Below are 13486 nucleotides of genomic sequence, written 5' to 3'. Positions count from 1 at the left end.
TCCACAAAACTCTGAATACTCAATATAGGCGTTTCATGAATACCGTTTTGACCTCTTAGACACACTCAAAAGGGCGTCCAAGGAGGCTTCAGCTGAAACCCCGCCAGCGTCGCATTGACACTCGACCGTCTCCAAACACTCAACCCAGCCGTGCCGTGCTCGACGGTTGAGGCTACTGGCTGCCAAACAAGCAAGCCAGATCGCCATTCTCAAACCAGGCACGATCCTGTCGCCAGGCGTTCAGGATAATGTCCTTTCCCACGCCGACCACCTGCTGCACCTGAGCCTCCGACCCCCAACCCGGCGCCTTAGGGCCCCAAGCGATGAGGTGGGTGCCGATGTGGAGAGCAGCACGGAAGGCAAAATCGTCGTCCATGCGGCCGTATCCCGCTACGAACCCCTCGATCAGCCACTTGCCCTCATCAATGCCCTTGAACAGCGAGAGCTCGTAGAGCTCGGCAATCATTTGCCCGATGTCGAATGAGGGCAGGTTGAACTGGCAAACCTCCCAGTCCACGACAAAGACCGGCATCTGGTTTCCTTCTTCGAGTGGCTGGCTGGGCAAGAGGATGCTGTTTGTTTGTGAGTTTCCTCTCTTCTTGACGTACGAGCGCATGGATTGCAAATGACTTACTTTCCGGTCCAGAAATCCCCATGGATGACCTGGAGACCCGGGTTTTGGAGTTCTGCCGCCGTGAAATCCCTGATTTTCTCAAACGTCTCCTTCGCATCGGCAAGGACAGTTGGGAAATCGGCAACGGCGGATACTAGAGTGTTGTAAGTTGCCATGTGCACGATCTGCCGCATCTCGTCGTTTGCCTTTGCCTGCTCCCTGAACTTGGATTGCTCCGGACGCAAAGCCCAGGCATGGAAACCGCGGAGCCACCCTCCCAAGCTGCGACCCAGTTCAAGACAGAGAGGCTTCCTGGAGGGATCCGGAGAGGCAAAATGCTTGAGAGCGTAATGCTTCAAATTCAGCGCGTGGGGCAGATACGTCTGGACCTGCGTGTTGGTTTCCCGACTGGTGTAGTAGAGCTTGGGAGTCTGAACAGCGTAGGCTCCCTTAGTTGGCGGGAGCTCGCCGAGAGCCCTCAGGCATTCTGCCTCGGCTTTCTACGCGGCTGTTAGTGACATGGCGTGGTGCTTCCTGAAGAAGACGACGACTTTGAGTTGGACTTACACAGCGAGTTGTGGGGAGCAAGAAGGCCGGCATCGCGGCCAAGTAGTCCTCCGCCATGTTTCACGGCAACCTCCTTGGTACCATCGGGAAGAGGCTTAGTGAGGGAGCCTTTGAAGGTGAAGTTGGCCAAGCCCCCGGAGAGGGGTGTCAGTGACGAGCACGCATATTCGGTGTTGCTGAGTCCTTGGAGGACATCCTCAGTCACTTTGGCAACCTTTGGGTCAGTCATTTTTTGGGTTGGTGATATCGTGAAGTGAGGATTTGAAGTTGTCAACAATCGGGAAGAGGATGATGAGGCGACTTGGTCCTGGGATATCTCGCCGCTCGCGAGATACCAAACTTTATACTTTTCCCCGCATAGATACGTATACCCATCCCTTGTGAAGCCCAATTTATCGGCTGATTTGGGCAATTACAATATCCTTCTGCGGCCACTGGACTCAACACACGATCAACGGGTTGAGAACGCCCCGAACCTGCACAACAACCCAAGTATGAGCCAATCAGGTATCAGCGCCGTGTTGGCCCCTCTCGGCGCTCTGACTCTTCGCCGGCTTGGTGTTGATAGTTAGAGCCCCACTCTCTCTCCATTCCCCAAAACATCCATGCACCGATGATCGAAGTGAGACAGCGGGGAGGGAAGACAAACTACAAGGGTTGACAATGGTGGAGGTACTGAACTCATTCGAGCTGGTTCTAAACCTCTAGTTATTCTGACGACATATGCCGGGATCTCATCGATAATAAGTCCAGCGAAGGCATCAAAGATGAACTCGTCCTTTTTTTCCTCTCGGGTGTGCAATTGGGCCAAAGGTGATGGTGCGCCGTTGTTCCCAGTTGGGGCAAGCCGAAATAGTAGCTGTTATGCACAGAATTCCAGCCTTCCATGCAATAAATACCAACCCAAATCCGAAATCCATTTTACACGAGATTGTCCTGGCAAAAGCTGCTGGCAGTGACAGCGGACAAAATCGAAAATAGAAGCAAAGAAGCACTTGGTTCCCCAATTTTACCCGTTTGTGCCAAGCCCGCCCATGTCCCACAGGCCCACGGCCCGCCAGAGCGCCCTGAGAACAACAAAAGGCACAGCTCATCTCGCGAGTGGAGAGGGCAGCCAGGCGGTTCTGGACCTCGACGCTCGGCACTGAAACAGGGCGAGGTCTCTGATACCACTGCGTCAGCAAAGTTCGGCTCCTCGACCACACACAATCTCCCATCCTCGCCCGGCGCCTGAAGACCTGTCTCGAGTTTGTTTTGACTGCCGCCAATGGCTCGGTAGCCTCGTCCCGTCCGATCGAAGCAGATCAAGCCTCCGAGAGGCCCCAACGCCCCCATCCGCCCCGATTTCTGCCTCCCACGCGCGCTCCTGCAGCCAGGTCATCAATTCCGCCCCCCTTGACGCTTGTTGACGTTGCTGCTCGCATGTTGCCCCCGGTCATGGCGTTAGCGCCGCTGCTGACCGTTTGACGATTCGAGGTTTCACTAACGTGGGCCCTTGTTGTGGCACGAGGCCAGGCGCTTCCCGTCGGTGAATTCGCTGCCTCCATCCCGCCTGACTGCGCACTTGGAGAAGTCACTTTCCGGTGGCTACCGACCCTTGCCCAAACCAGGGCGGCGCATACACCACCACCACCACCACAACAACAACAGCACACTTTCCCTGGGTCAGGCGCATGCATTCGCGTCTGTCTCAGAGGTTTCCTTGCTTGAGTCACCACCACACATTCACCGCCAGCTCTGCTCTTAACCACTAGACCTCAACCTCTGCCGCTCACCAAATCTCGACTTTTACTTCGACCTCTACTTCGAATCCAACCTCGAAAGCTGTCCCTCGTTTTAATCGTTTTCCCTTCCGCTTGTACCTCCAACGGCTACCCAGCGGCGATACTACCGTGGGCAACTCACACTTTGCTTTTTTATATGCGCGAGCCACTATGGCTCAAGTGCACACACCAACTCGCGGCCTTGTCCATTGCCGCCGACCACGCGGGTCGATGAGCAGTGCTTCTAAGGCAATCCCCGTGGCCGCCGCAGATCGGCAGCGCCCGAATCCGAGGGAGTCGGGTGCCGTCTGGCAGCCTGACGCATAATTCGCCTCGTTTAAACCAAAAACGGCAGCTTCGAGTTCGATCGCGTTATCAAGAGCGGCTATGTGCAGAAGCGCACGCAAAAAACAAAGGTACGACCCACACTTAAGAACACCATGCATAGATCTCCCTAGAATGCACGCTGACCTTGATGTGCAGACATGGCGCACCATCTACCTAGTTCTGCGACCGAACACGCTGTCTCTCTACAAGTCGGATAAGGAGGAGAAGCTCCGGCGAAAGGTCTATCTTTCCGACCTGACCGCCGTGACGCTATTGAAGGACCCAAAAAACAAACGGCCAAACGTGTTTGGCCTGTTCTCGCCTGCAAAGAACTTCCACTTCCAGGCGCCGACTTTGAAGGATGCCCAAGAGTGGGTAGATCTGATTCGGCAGGATGCCAGGATAGAAGAGGAAGAAGAGGAGATGTTTCTGGCCAGCCCAACCGCCCGTCAGCCTTCATTCTTCCGTGGCGCCGAGGTGGACAACGGCAACCGCAGCTCAGGCCGCGTGCTAGCGTCGCCGGAGCACTTCCTATCGAGCTCACCCGAACCCTCCGAGCCCCCGATCCGCCCTATTTCAAAACCATACGCACGACGGCCATCACATTTAGATTCGTCGGGTCTTTCGGGTGCTGAGCTGGCAAGCCACTCCGACTTCTCCGATTCCGACATGCACCGTGTCCCGGGCGCCTCGTTCGAGAGTCTGGCAGCTCACCGACCATCGACATCGCCTGGTGTGCCCAGACCCAGTATAGGGACCCTCAGCAACAATCGAGTCAGTGGAACGCACCAAGACGCCGATCCGGACCGCGTTATCTGGCAGGGTTGGATGTGGTTTCACCGCAGCAAAGGGGGGGTCCGGCAATGGAAGAAGTCATGGGGCGTTTTGCGACCAAGAAACTTTATTCTTTATAAGGACGGCGCCGAGTCGTCTGTCTTGTTCCTGCTCTACATGTCCTCAATCGTCAACGTGGTTGAGACCGACTCCAAGAGCCGGACCAAGAAGCACTGCCTGCAAATCATCACGGACGAAAAAAGCTACCGGTTCTCCACCCACGAAGAGGAAGGCCCTTGTGCAGTGCCTGGGCGCATTCAAGAGTTTACTTGCCAAGCGCCGGGAGATAGAGGCCAGGACAGGGACACCCAACGCCGCGGCGCCGGCTTCAATTGCGGTTGCAATAGCACCCACGACGACGGCTACAGCAGCACCTGCAGCTGTAACTCGCCCTCTGCCCGCATAATCCAAATAAGTTTCTTTATTAATCTCGGGCGGGTTCTTGCGAGTTGTTTGGGATACCCGGTCAAACTTTTAGACCACGCGCTTGGGGGGAGGGGGGACAGGGGATGGGAGACGGTGGACGGTGGACATCCATAAGGGCTATATTATTGTCCTGCCTAGCTCATTGGCGACCTAATGGCGCAGTCAGACGGCTTTTTCTTTTCATGTTCAATTCTTACGACGCAACGATGAGTATATGACGGATAGCCCTGTAATCACACTTTAGCCCAGCGGAGAGCAGTCAACCGAGAGACCCACATAAAACATAATTGAATGTTCGTTATCACTGTTTCACACTCGGGCTCGATCAGCTGATATTATGTGCCTAGTGGATCAAGGTACGCTGCTGCGAATATATCCCGATAAGCTCGGTGTCGCCCTAACACAAGCGCACTGTCACCTCAGCCCGGCAGGGTCCTATCCACGAGGGACACTCGAAATTCCCGGCGGTTCACAACCACAAGGTTCGGTGGTACCATTGCTTAAAATTGGAAGCTGGGAATGCCGGCGAAGTAAAGGTCCCGGAAGGTTGTCCATGGCAAAAGCCGGGCTTTCCAAGCCAGCTGTGGCGGAATCATGACCACACTTGACCACATGCCACTCGAGTAGAGCCATCGAATCTGAACCTGGCATGCGGAAACAAATCCCGGAAAACACATTGGTTGCCAGAACAGGGCAGCAAATCACATTTTGTGCGACCCAACTTTAAAACCGGCCAATCCCAGGGCGAGATGTCCTCTGAACTGCCGTCGGCTGAGAGCATCACGGCATGGCTAGTGGATAGATGGATCATTAAACTACTGTGGAGGAAAAAGGGGCAGGGGATGGTCCGCCGGCTGAGGTTGTCTTCTGGAAAAGCACTGATCACAAGTCGACCAGCACCCTTTTCCACGCCCTCTAAGCAGGGAAGGACACCAGCACCCGGATGGTCACCTAACCCGGCACTTGAACCCAATGGGGATTAACGCGATGGCCAAGATCCTGCGAGACCACCAAGACCGGCCATGCGACTTGTCATTCGCCTGCTCCCCTCATCAACCCCAATTCGGGCCGCCTCCAATCACAAGGACGAGACCACGGGTCGGGTGGGATGCTCCATCATTTTCGACGACCGACACAAATGTCTGTCCTCGAGGTTTTTCTGGTGGGTTGGGTCTCGGCCGTTCTGGGCGAACTGGGAAGGTAACTCTCCATGATCCCCCTCCCCCCCTTTCTACATACTACCCAACCCTTCCGCGTGCGGCTGGCGAGTGAGCCAAGTCAATGCAACCGCGTGGAAGAAGCAGGCGAGGCTGTTTGGCAGCGGGGTGGGAGCAAAGAAGCGCTGTAACCTTCCTAGGAAAGTTCCTGGTTTTCAGGTGTGGTATGTCCAAGGTGAACCCCCTTTTTGGGAGGGATCAGCGAGGAACTGGACTTACACTTGATATATTAAGTCATGACCTCGGTGGCTCCCGTGGCTGATCCGGCCTGGCTGGAGAGTTGAGTTATCACTCCCTCAAGGACGGTCGTTAGAATCAATAAGGGCAAAGTGCCGCTTGTTCGCTTCCCTTTAGCTCCCTTCGTTTGTCTTTGGACTAGCGACGTTCGTTTCTGTTGTGTTGAATCTCTCCCCATGACATTATCCTGAGCTAGGCCTCTCTGCTTCATCATCTACACTCTACCTCGATCCTACTAGCGACATCACCAACCACCTCACCTCCCGCCATACCAACCCCGTCCACCTCACAGCAATAAAAAATCCCACCACTATGGCCCGCCTCCTCCCCTTCCACCTCCTCCTCCTCACCCTCCTCCTCCCCCTCCTCACCACCGCCGCCACGCTCCCCGCCCTCCCCCTGCACTCCACCAGCCGCTGGATCGTCGACTCCAACCACACGCGCGTCAAACTTCGCTGCGTCAACTGGGCCGGGCACATGGAGACGCACCTGCCCGAGGGCCTGCAGCACCAACCTCTCAGCTACCTCCTCGACTGGATCGCGGCCCAAGACTTCAACTGCGTGCGCCTGACCTACAGCACCGACGCCGCCTTGGACCCGCACCGCACCGTGGCGGCGGCGTTTGAGAAGGCGGCGGCCGCGGCGGGGGTGGGGCAGGCGGAGATGGCGGCGTTGTACGCGAGGGTGGTGGAGAAGAACCCGTGGATTGGGGCGAATACCACCACGAGGGAGGTGGTGGCCGCCGTGGTGGATGGGTTGTTTGCGCGCGGCGTGCTGACGATCCTGGATAACCACGTGTCGCGGGCGGCGTGGTGCTGTAACCTGACGGATGGGAACGGGTGGTGGGATGAGGGGTTTGGGTATAATACGTGGAATAGCCGGTTTTTTAACACGCAGCAGTGGCTGGCTGGGTTGGAGGCGATGGCGGCGTGGGGGAAGGGGCATGCGGGCGTGGTTGGGTATGGCCTGCGCAACGAGATCCGCGAGTTCTTGCTGCAGGGGCTGAACGGGCGGGCGGATTGGTATACCTACGTCAAGAAGGGCGGGGATGTGGTGCACGCGGCGCATCCGGACGCGCTGGTGCTGGTGGGCGGGGTGCAGAGCACGACGGACCTGCTGCATCTGCGGTCTGGGGAGGCCGAGGCGATGCTGGACACGAGCGGGTGGGCGGGCAAGCACGTGTGGGAGATGCATGCGTACAGCTTTACGGTGACTTTCCCGGACGCCTTCAACAACTGTGATATCGTCAAGGCGCAGTATGGGGCCTTTGTCGGCTTCGTGCTGGAGCAGGGCAAGCCGTACACGGGCCCGCTGATCCTGAGCGAGTTTGGCGTGGGCATGGAGGGCGGCGAGTTTGACGGTCTGAGCGAGAAGGACAATCGGTACTTGAACTGCTTGGTGTCGTATATGCAGAGCAACGACGCCGACTGGGCCGTGTGGGCGATCCAGGGCAGTTATTACGTGCGCGACGGGAAGACGGATTATGATGAGACATGGGGGTTGATGGACCGCAACTGGACTGACTGGAGGAATCCGGCCTTCTCTGGAAAGTTGGGCGATATGTGGAAGATGACCCAGCAGCCGTGAATGTATGCGATGCTGGTTGCTTGCTTTGTTTTTTCCTTTTTGCTTTCTACTTTCTTGTGAATAGTTGCGGCTTCGGATACCTCTCAAAGGTCTCGGTTAGCCAAGACATGCCTTGAGAGGTTGGAGACCTTTTAGATAATCTTGCTTTAAACTTGAACCTTCCTTTCATAAATCTCGAGAACCGCTAATGCCTCGAGGCCAGCCTGGTATCTAAGTGTGAATGAAACCCTACGCGTCCGAAACTCCGTTGCCCCAAATCATTGTCTGTAGGTATCCAGGTCATCCATTGAGATTGAAAAAAGCGTCATCAAATTCCCCGGCCCCATTACTGTTGTCGCCTGTGGGGAAGTACATGTCGTTGAAATTACTGTTGTCCCCGTTGCCGAGGTCATATTCAAGATCAATGTTGTCGTCGAGATCGGCGGACCCCAAATCGAAGAGCCCGTCAATCTTCTCATCAACGTTGGTAATGTTGTTAGCATCCTCAGTCTTGATATCTTGAATCCCAACGTCCATGTTGGCCACATCTGCCGGGCCTCCTTTGAATTGGTCCATCTGAGGGCCCGGGGCATCCCCGGCTGCGGTGTTGGCAACACCGGATCCTGAAGGGGGTAATTGCTGCTGCGGTGTTGTTCTTTGCGGTTGCGGGACCTGGTTTTGAACGTGTGCATCACCAGAGGCGGGCGCCACAGAGAACGTCATGTCTATGAACAGATTCCCGTTTCCGGTGACCGGGGCCGGTGGCGTGGCAGCGCTGGAGCCCGGAGCGTTGCTGGGGCCCAGGGTAGACGCCTGCCTGTTTGCTGCCGCCGTGGCAACAAACGACGATTTGGGCTGTGCTGGTGGGTTGATAGGCGTTTGAGGGGCCGTCGCCACGCCGCCTGGCCGGTGTAAGTGTGGTGAGGGGACCTTGACGTCCTTCTTTTGTGGAACGCTGGCAGGTCTGGCGACCGGGCCTGCCGCCCCGGCCGGTCTGGCCTGGTTCTTGACATCCTTGGATTTGGCGACGGACTTCGGGTTGGGTGCTGCGGCCACCTCGGGTGATGCTCCATCAAACCCCATATTCGGAAACGGGGCAACCGGTTTGCTGGCCTGCTTCCTAGGTAGGGAAGGTCCTGGCAAGCCCGCAAAAGACGGCTTTGGCGTCATCTTTGGGGACTCTAGGTCGATAACCATTGGTGCAGTGGGGGCAACCGGCTTCGGTTCCGGGGGTGGCGGCTGGCGTTTCGCTCTCAGGAGTCTGAGATCCCGTTCGATCACCGCTTTAGATAGGAGCTTCATCATGGTTAGTGGAAAAGTATCCCCCCTGTTGTTCGCTTAAGCAAACTTACGATTTCGGACTCGATGTCGTCCAAGATGGCATTGAACTGCTCAACCGAGGCGGGAACCCGCGCCTCCATGGCAACAGCAGCCGCGGCGGGGTTGCCCTTGCCATCTTGCCTTGCAGCTTTAAAGGTTTTGGCTGTGGTGATTACCTTTGTAACCAAGCGATCAGCAAATCTGACCCAAATTGTCATGACTAGTTGACGGAGTCTAGCGACTTCCCCTCACTTACCACGTCGTTGACCACGTTTGGCAGCTTATCAATTGGCCGTCGACCAGCCATCTTGAAGGGTACTTGCAGGAGAGATGTCGGTGATACGAAAGTGGAATCTTTGCAAACGGGTGCTGTGAGCCTCGCCTGTTGGGTGAACCTGGACCGGATTGGTGAGATGGGTGGGATTCTGCGGGCCAACACCGAGTGATGGATGGATCCGTTCGGGAACCGGAATCGGGGCCGGTTTGGGACAGCGAATACCCGGGGGGAAAAGTAAAAGGAAAAAAAAGTGAGATAGCCAAACGCAATGGATGGCCGATTACCTCGGTGAGTTGGGTGCATTTACCAAGGAAGGTAGTGGTGAACCGAACTCCAAGAGAATTACTGTGTTTCTGTTGTTTTCCCTGTTACGCGATGAATGGCTCGGGTGATTGGATTGATGGGGTTGTTGCTGGAGCTGATGGTGAGATGGAAGTGCCCGCGCTCGAGGTCTGGTCCCTGCGCTTAGGCGCTTGCCCGCTCGCTCCCGTGGTCCGCTACTATGTAATCTGTAGGTAGCCAATTACCTAGGGGAGGAAAGCCTGTGGTTGCTCGCCTGTCATCCCCACACATGATGCGGACCTCCACCGTTCTGGCAGGTACCTGAGCTTCAGACAACAGGGGCCCTTCCCGAAATGAGACGAAACGACGAAACGACGGCCAAGCAATTATAAATACGATTCACTCGTTTTGAATATCATGTATGAGAATTAGATGGCCCATTATGCATTTATATATTGATGAGAATAAGGATAACTAATTGCGCCCGCTTCACGATGGACAGGCCATTGAACCGGCTGACCTCGAAGCGCAACTTGTTGGTCGTGAGGCTCATCTCGTCTCGGCGCGTTGGGTCTTTGCATGGATCCTGGGAATGGGACGTGACTTAGACTAGGCAAGGCTGACTCGCAGTTCTAGGAACACAGTCTCCCGATGCTGGTTTATATGCCGAAAACAACAACTTTTTTTAAAAAAAGATACGACTCAGGCTTTGGGGCGATTAATGGTGGTCAGCTGACTCGGCACTCCCTACATACTTAGATCCCAGCCTGCCCGAGCTTGGGTGGGTGCTTCAGTTCGCTAGTTATTCTCAATTCAATATTCACCAACGGACAGAGCCGTCCCGGCCTGGCTTCGACAAACACTGGACAGATTCCACTACACCAATGGGCACGCGGCCAACCTGCAAGGAAAAGGACCTGACAGCAAGGACCCATTCCACCAAACCCGCCTAGGCACCATGCAGCTTTGGTGCATCTACTGCGATAGAGGATGGAGACCAGGACGGAAGCCCAGAATCTGAGGGGGTTGCCGCCTTGGCCACTGAGGACCCCCCTAGATTCCATTCTTTCAAGTCTGTCGGCCCAGTGATATTCAACAATCCCAGTTCCATGGCACCATGAAAAATCCCCCCTCTTCGCGATGCTTGTGACCCTCTTCCTCCTCCTGCATCTCTTTTCCTTCGCCTCCTTCAATCACCGAGGAGTTTCGTCACTTATCCTCTTGGATCGGCCGGCGCTGTTTTGATTTCGGAGGCTCTCCTCCTTTTTAACGGCCGGGTCTTTTCCCTCTTCTTTTGTTGGTTTCTCCTGCTCCATCTCCTTATCCTCATCGTCGTCGTCGTCGTCGTCGCAATCCAGCCATTGTCTTATTCGTCGCCGTCTCCTCCACTTCACGGTTCCAAACGCACTCTGGGTTTGGGCTTCGCATTCCGTGTTTTTTTAGTTGCACGCCGACTCTGTTCACAATTCGCTCTACGGCCCTTTCGAACGGTTGGAGACCCTCCGCTTCGCTCTATTGCCACGCCGGTACACTCAGGTCTTCTGTCCCTATTTGGCGCCCGGGTTTCCTATCTGCAAAAGCGAAATCCGAAGCTCCCAGCTGTTCTTCGCTCTTCATCCCATTTGTAGCAACACACAGCGGAACTGCTCGTGGGACTGCTTCGCGGCAGGAAACACCAGGTTTTGTGCTCAGTATCTTCTGCTCTCGCCTCGTTTTTTTCGCTAGAAAAGCCTTGCGGAGCTCGAATTTTCTTCGCGCTCGCTGAAATAGGCATCCAAGCAATCGTCTGCAGTCGCCGTGTCCTCGGTGGGGTTTGCGCTGCCAAGAAAGGCCCTTGGTGCAATACATCTCCAACATTTCGTCGCGGTCTTCTGCTCTTCCGTTAAGCATCCCAACGCAACAAGTTCGCAAAGATGGCTGACAACGGTCTCTCTCTCGGCCTCTGGCCAACTCCCACCGCCGCCGCAGCCCCAACGCGGGTGCGCCTGGCTACGATGAATGGCCAGAACCCCGGCTCGAACCCGTCGCACCTGCCTCCCCCGACCTCTCCATATTCGCGCGAGAACACCCAAATCCGATTCCCGGACCGCGGATCACTTCTCCGATGGGTGGACGGACGTGACAAGAAGCGGCCATGAAGTCTCCCGGCAGGCGGTGGTCCCCTTCGGTAGCCCGTGCTGCCCCGGAGCCCGAACAAGCGTGCGCTGTATGTCGAAGGCTTGGGACCCGCGCGTCACCGAGGACGTCTTGCGTCAAATCTTCGAAACCACCGGCCATGTTCAGAGTGTCAAGATCATTCCGGACAAAAAATGTAAGCTCATCTCACCTTCCCCTCAACCCCGCCATTTGGAATGGGCCCGCGCCCGATTGAAGGCCTTCCAGCCTCTCCCAATTTCTTTTTTCGCTTCTTTTTTTCTTTTTAGCTTGAATGCTGACCGATTCTGGAGGCCAAGGGTTACAACTACGGTTTCGTTGAGTACGACGACCCCGGTGCCGCCGAACGCGCCATGCAGACCTTGAATGGCCGCCGTGTCCATCAGTCGGTACGTTCGTCACGACGTGTGCGGACATGAAAAACAGCGGTTCTAATATGCGCCGTATAGGAGATTCGCGTCAACTGGGCCTATCAGTCCAACAGCACCAACAAGGAGGACACTTCGAACCATTTTCATATCTTCGTCGGCGATCTGTCGAATGAAGTCAATGATGAAGTTCTCCTCCAGGCCTTCTCTGCCTTTGGTTCCGTTTCCGAGGCCCGTGTCATGTGGGACATGAAAACCGGCCGCTCTCGTGGCTATGGCTTCGTCGCCTTCCGCGAGCGCCCGGATGCCGAGAAGGCCCTCAGCTCCATGGATGGCGAGTGGCTCGGCTCCCGTGCTATCCGCTGCAACTGGGCCAACCAAAAGGGCCAGCCGTCCATGGCCCAACAACAGGCCATGCAGCAGATGGGCATGACCCCGACCACGCCGTACGGCCACCACCACTTCCCTACCCATGGCGTCCACAGCTACGACATGATCGTCAACCAGACCCCAGCCTGGCAGACCACTTGCTACGTCGGTAACCTGACTCCCTACACTACCCAGCAAGATATCGTCCCGCTCTTTCAGAACTTTGGCTTCGTCGTCGAATCACGTTTCCAAGCCGACCGCGGCTTCTCGTTCGTCAAGATGGATACTCACGAGAACGCCGCCATGGCCATCTGCCAGCTGAACGGCTACAACGTCAATGGTCGCCCGCTCAAGTGCAGCGTAAGTACTTTCATGATATCATCTCGGGCTGGCAGGCATCAAGGAGCTAACCAATGCACAGTGGGGCAAGGACAAGACACCCAGCCATCCCCAGCAGTTCGACCCCAACCAGCAGTACAGCCCTCAGAGCGCGCAGACCCCTGGCTACCCCACCACGCCCTCCACGTATTTCAACCAGTACGGCAGTGGTACGTATCCCCGCGAGGCTGCTGCTCCGAACTCGGTAGTTAACGCCCCCGTAGGTTCTTACGGTCCGGGTCAGCAGCCGGGCTACGCCGGTCCCCAGGCCCAGTCACCGGGCCGGCTATGGTGCTCAGCCCATGGGCTACAGCGGTCCCCCGAGCGCTGGCGGCTATGGTCGTGGACAGCAGTCCAACGCGCAGTGGAACCAGCCGCCCCCTGGCCAAAACTTCAACAACGGTTTCTCTGGTTACCAGGGTTAAGGGTGGCATTTCCTGAGTCATCCGCCACGACGCCTCCGCAAAACATACCTCTTCCGTCGTCCCGCTTTTGTTCACTCGTCCTGCTTTTCTTCCATCGTCTTTCTTTTGAACAGCGCCGATGCTGGAGGTTGCAATTTCTCTCAACGCTGAAATGCCCTTTCATGATCCGAAGAACTTTTCAGGCAGTTATTCAAGTTGATTATCGGGGGGATCTGGTCGGGAAATCGAGCGTCTTTTGCTTCTTTCGTTCGGTGTATTACGTTCCTCGCTCCCCAAATTGCGTTTCTCATGGTCGTTACCGTCCTTGTCGTCGTCTTCGTTTCCCGGTCTTCTTCTTGCAGTGATTCCCCCGCGGGCATGATC

At 56.0% G+C, this 13486-nt stretch overlaps 5 protein-coding genes across 5 annotated transcripts; 3 read left to right on the top strand and 2 right to left on the bottom strand.

Annotated features, from left to right (window-relative positions):
- Positions 1-172: 172 nt before the first annotated feature.
- CHGG_05577 (uncharacterized protein) lies at positions 173-1409 on the bottom strand (the record flags this gene model as incomplete). The annotated part of the gene is made up of 3 exons (XM_001221671.1): positions 173-572; positions 635-1109; positions 1181-1409. 3 exons carry the CDS (start codon positions 1407-1409, stop codon positions 173-175), a joined length of 1104 nt encoding a protein of 367 aa, XP_001221672.1.
- Positions 1410-3114: 1705 nt separating this feature from the next.
- CHGG_05576 (uncharacterized protein) lies at positions 3115-4644 on the top strand (the record flags this gene model as incomplete). Its single annotated transcript, XM_001221670.1, has 3 exons — positions 3115-3170; positions 3299-3359; positions 3427-4644. 3 exons carry the CDS (start codon positions 3115-3117, stop codon positions 4642-4644), a joined length of 1335 nt encoding a protein of 444 aa, XP_001221671.1.
- Positions 4645-6296: 1652 nt separating this feature from the next.
- On the top strand, positions 6297-7571 carry CHGG_05575 (uncharacterized protein; the record flags this gene model as incomplete). The annotated part of the gene is made up of 1 exon (XM_001221669.1): positions 6297-7571. The coding sequence occupies one exon, from the start codon at positions 6297-6299 to the stop codon at positions 7569-7571; it is 1275 nt and encodes a 424-aa protein (XP_001221670.1).
- Positions 7572-7850: 279 nt separating this feature from the next.
- On the bottom strand, positions 7851-9177 carry CHGG_05574 (uncharacterized protein; the record flags this gene model as incomplete). The annotated part of the gene is made up of 3 exons (XM_001221668.1): positions 7851-8846; positions 8903-9046; positions 9127-9177. The coding sequence occupies 3 exons, from the start codon at positions 9175-9177 to the stop codon at positions 7851-7853; spliced, it is 1191 nt and encodes a 396-aa protein (XP_001221669.1).
- A 2165-nt stretch (positions 9178-11342) lies between these two features.
- On the top strand, positions 11343-13123 carry CHGG_05573 (uncharacterized protein; the record flags this gene model as incomplete). The annotated part of the gene is made up of 5 exons (XM_001221667.1): positions 11343-11537; positions 11877-11972; positions 12033-12680; positions 12742-12918; positions 12998-13123. The coding sequence occupies 5 exons, from the start codon at positions 11343-11345 to the stop codon at positions 13121-13123; spliced, it is 1242 nt and encodes a 413-aa protein (XP_001221668.1).
- Between the last annotated feature and the right edge of the window lie 363 nt (positions 13124-13486).

Source organism: Chaetomium globosum, genomic scaffold (genome assembly GCF_000143365.1).
Source record: "Chaetomium globosum CBS 148.51 scaffold_3 genomic scaffold, whole genome shotgun sequence".
NCBI lineage: Eukaryota > Fungi > Ascomycota > Sordariomycetes > Sordariales > Chaetomiaceae > Chaetomium > Chaetomium globosum.
Note: the sequence above shows the minus strand (reverse complement) of the source record. Positions and strands in the feature narration are given on the sequence as shown.